General features: G+C 41.4%; 1 protein-coding gene across 8 annotated transcripts in view; it reads right to left on the reverse strand.

Annotated features, from left to right (window-relative positions):
- Window positions 1-1,031: 1,031 nt before the first annotated feature.
- Fhit (fragile histidine triad diadenosine triphosphatase) overlaps window positions 1,032-2,912 on the reverse strand; it is a 1,519,265-nt gene continuing 1,517,384 nt past the window's right edge. For 7 of the 8 annotated variants that reach the window (XM_029468749.1, XM_021182256.2, XM_029468745.1 and 4 more), the window contains one exon: window positions 1,036-1,338. In XM_029468749.1, coding sequence (XP_029324609.1) covers window positions 1,333-1,338 — 6 coding nt within the window. In that variant the 3' untranslated portion in view covers window positions 1,036-1,332. Of the gene's footprint in view, window positions 1,339-2,912 lie in introns of all 8 variants that reach the window. The other variant, XM_021182255.1, reaches the window with a different exon arrangement.

Here is a 2,912-nt window from a genome sequence, read left to right on the forward strand (position 1 = left end):
AAGCCAAAGGAGGTCTCAAAGAGGATTTGTGTTGAAAAGAAAAACATGGTTTTCAGACATCTCTTTCCATGCTACCATTTCCCTGTGTAAAGTCTAACCCCCTTCTAGGACACTTTGGAGCAGAGAGCCTTTACCATAACTCCTGCCTTAAAGAATGTAGCAAGATGGAGAAGAGTACAGTTTCTAGATAGTTACTGAGAATTTTCTCTGCTCCTTTCCCTACATCCCCACTACTGCAGGTGGGGTTGGAAATAGCTCCATCAGTAAAGTGCCTGCCACGTCAGCATGAAGATCTGAGTCTGATCCCATGTAAAAAGGGGGACATGATAATCTGTGCCTATAATTCAAGCACTTGGAGAAGTAGAGACAGGTGGGTCCCTGGGTTTTGCTGGATGTCCTGCCTAACATAATCAGTGAGCCCCAGGTTCCAGGATGACCCTGTCTTAAAAGAACATAGTAGAGAGCTGACAAGATGTCTCATCAGGTAAAAGTACTATGAGGAAGTCCGGACAGTCAAAATTTCATTCCCAGAACACACAGAGTGGAAGAACTAACTCCTGAAAGTTATTCTCTGACTTCTACAAATACACCAAGGTAAATAGGCATGCACACACATAGATGTGCATGCATGTGTGTGCATACACATACACACACACTAAATAGATAGATGATAGATAGATAGATAGATAGATAGATAGATAGATAGATAGATAAAAGGAAATGATCAAAATCACAAACCAATGCACAAACTAAGCAGCACGCTGTGTCCCCTTGTTTCTCACAGCTACTCTGGCCATCTTGAACTCCTTCAACTTCACTTTTCTGCATCAATGGCAGGAAAATTTGACCAAGGAAAGGTTCCTGTGTTGTTATATTTCCTACCCAATGATACACTTCCAACCAATCACCCCTCTACTATAACCAACCTTTGGCTCACAGGAAACACACTAGCTCCCAGAAAGCCACTTCCTCATTTATGCTGTTTGGGGACCCCAAAATATCAATGTTTAAGTTTTTCAGAACACCAGATAAATATTTTAGCAACCACTTTATTTTCATATAGGTTCAGGGACAGTTTGGAAATGTTACTATTCTAAGTACAGAACTGAGGAACGATGGCAGGCTGTCAATGCCACTGTTTGGGAAGCTAGGCTGTCTGTCATTGTGATGGAAGCATAATACTAGTGGCTTCCACACATGCAATAAAATTCTTTGTACAAGGCTGTGGGGTCGTGGGGTACAATAAAGAGTGGTTAGCTTCATTTCCAATGTCGCAGACTCCAGAAGAATGGGGTCCATTTTCTTATGCCTTGGGAATCGTTTGAGTTACTCTCATGCCTGGAAATGACAAAACATAAAAATAGACATTTAGTTAGAACCAGTAGCATTTCTTCTGAGGCACAGCAATGAATAAAACATAAGTTTGTTTACCTTTAATCCGTTGGATTGCCATTAACATTTTATGGGAGATGATACTGAGGTATGGGTAAGCTTTGGGCAATAAATGGTTCCCAACCTTTTGATGCCTAGACTTATTCTTTGGGTCCATGTACTTTCTTTGAATTTTTCCCATCACCCACATTACCAAAGGTCAGCTGAAAGAACTCTTAAGATTCCACATCAGCAATTCAAAGCTTATACACACAGTGAACCGATTCAGCCTGTATGTGCTATATAAGGAGAACATGCCAAACATTACTGTTGTCTAAACTCTCTGCTGAGCTTAAGAACACAGATTTCTGGACTCTATCCCCCATATTCTGACTGAGCAGGTCTATGGAGAAGGCCAGGGATCTATTTCAAAACAAGCTTTGGCTGTGACTGAAGACATTGGCACCCGGATTTAGGGACTCATTAAAGCACTGTATGGCTGGCAGAATCAGCTTTACATATTGGAAGCACAATGGGCCAGATATCCTAAGGACATGTTCCAGACCTTAAACATTTCTACTAAGATGGTTAGACTTCTCCTCCTTATCGTATCTTATCTAGGAAGAAAATAGGAAAATTTCTTGATGCTATAGTGTGTTGGTTTAGATACAAGTGCAGTTGGCCATGGAAATACACTTCACACCTCTGTACCTGCCTTTTTTGTTGCAGCCTTAACCCATCTAAACCTCAATAATTGGCCTCAGTAAAGTGGATGTGGCCAGCAACTGGGAAGGCAGCATCCCATAGCTGGGAGCAAAGGCAGAAATGGGGAGACTTTGTGAGTTGTATCTCATAAAATCTGGGGAAGACTGGAGGAAAGGTACCAAAACAATTGAGCAACTATTATGCGTGTAATAAGTGAAAAGATTTTGAGAAACACTGTCACAAGTCACAGACTTCTCTGGTGTTTCTATTCTTAAACCTTTTTATTTATGTATATGTAGATGTCTATGTAACTACGCATTGCATGTGTGTGCAAGTGCCTGAAGAGGCTAGACAATGGCGCTGAATCATGTGGATTTGGCGTTGCAGGCAGTTTTGAGTAGTTGATATGGGTGCTGGGAACTGAATTTAGGTCCTCTAGAAGAACAGCAAGTGCTCATAACTTCTGACTTATGGCTCCAACCTCTTCCTCTTTGTTTTCAAGAAATCCCACGAGAGAATTGATTTGCCTTCTACATCTGGCTTGCCATTTGTGGGTTTGAGTTCTGAAGAGAAGATGTAGACCTGGGATACGTGGAAATGATGAGCTAGCTCTCTGTTTATTTCAAGGGCTCTATTTAAGGCTGTCTTAGCTTTAGATCCATTCAAACTCACCTTGGTGAAGATATAAACATTGGCCTTTGGCATATGGAGAACTTTTGTGAGTTTAGAAACCCATTTTCTGCAAGTTGGTACAAAGTCAGAGAGCACAGAGTGACACAGGTCTGTGTAATGATCATGACACAAAGGCAGAGTCACTCCTAATCTGGACCAGAGTT

This window comes from Mus caroli, chromosome 14 (assembly GCF_900094665.2).
Source record: "Mus caroli chromosome 14, CAROLI_EIJ_v1.1, whole genome shotgun sequence".
NCBI classification, from domain to species: domain Eukaryota; kingdom Metazoa; phylum Chordata; class Mammalia; order Rodentia; family Muridae; genus Mus; species Mus caroli.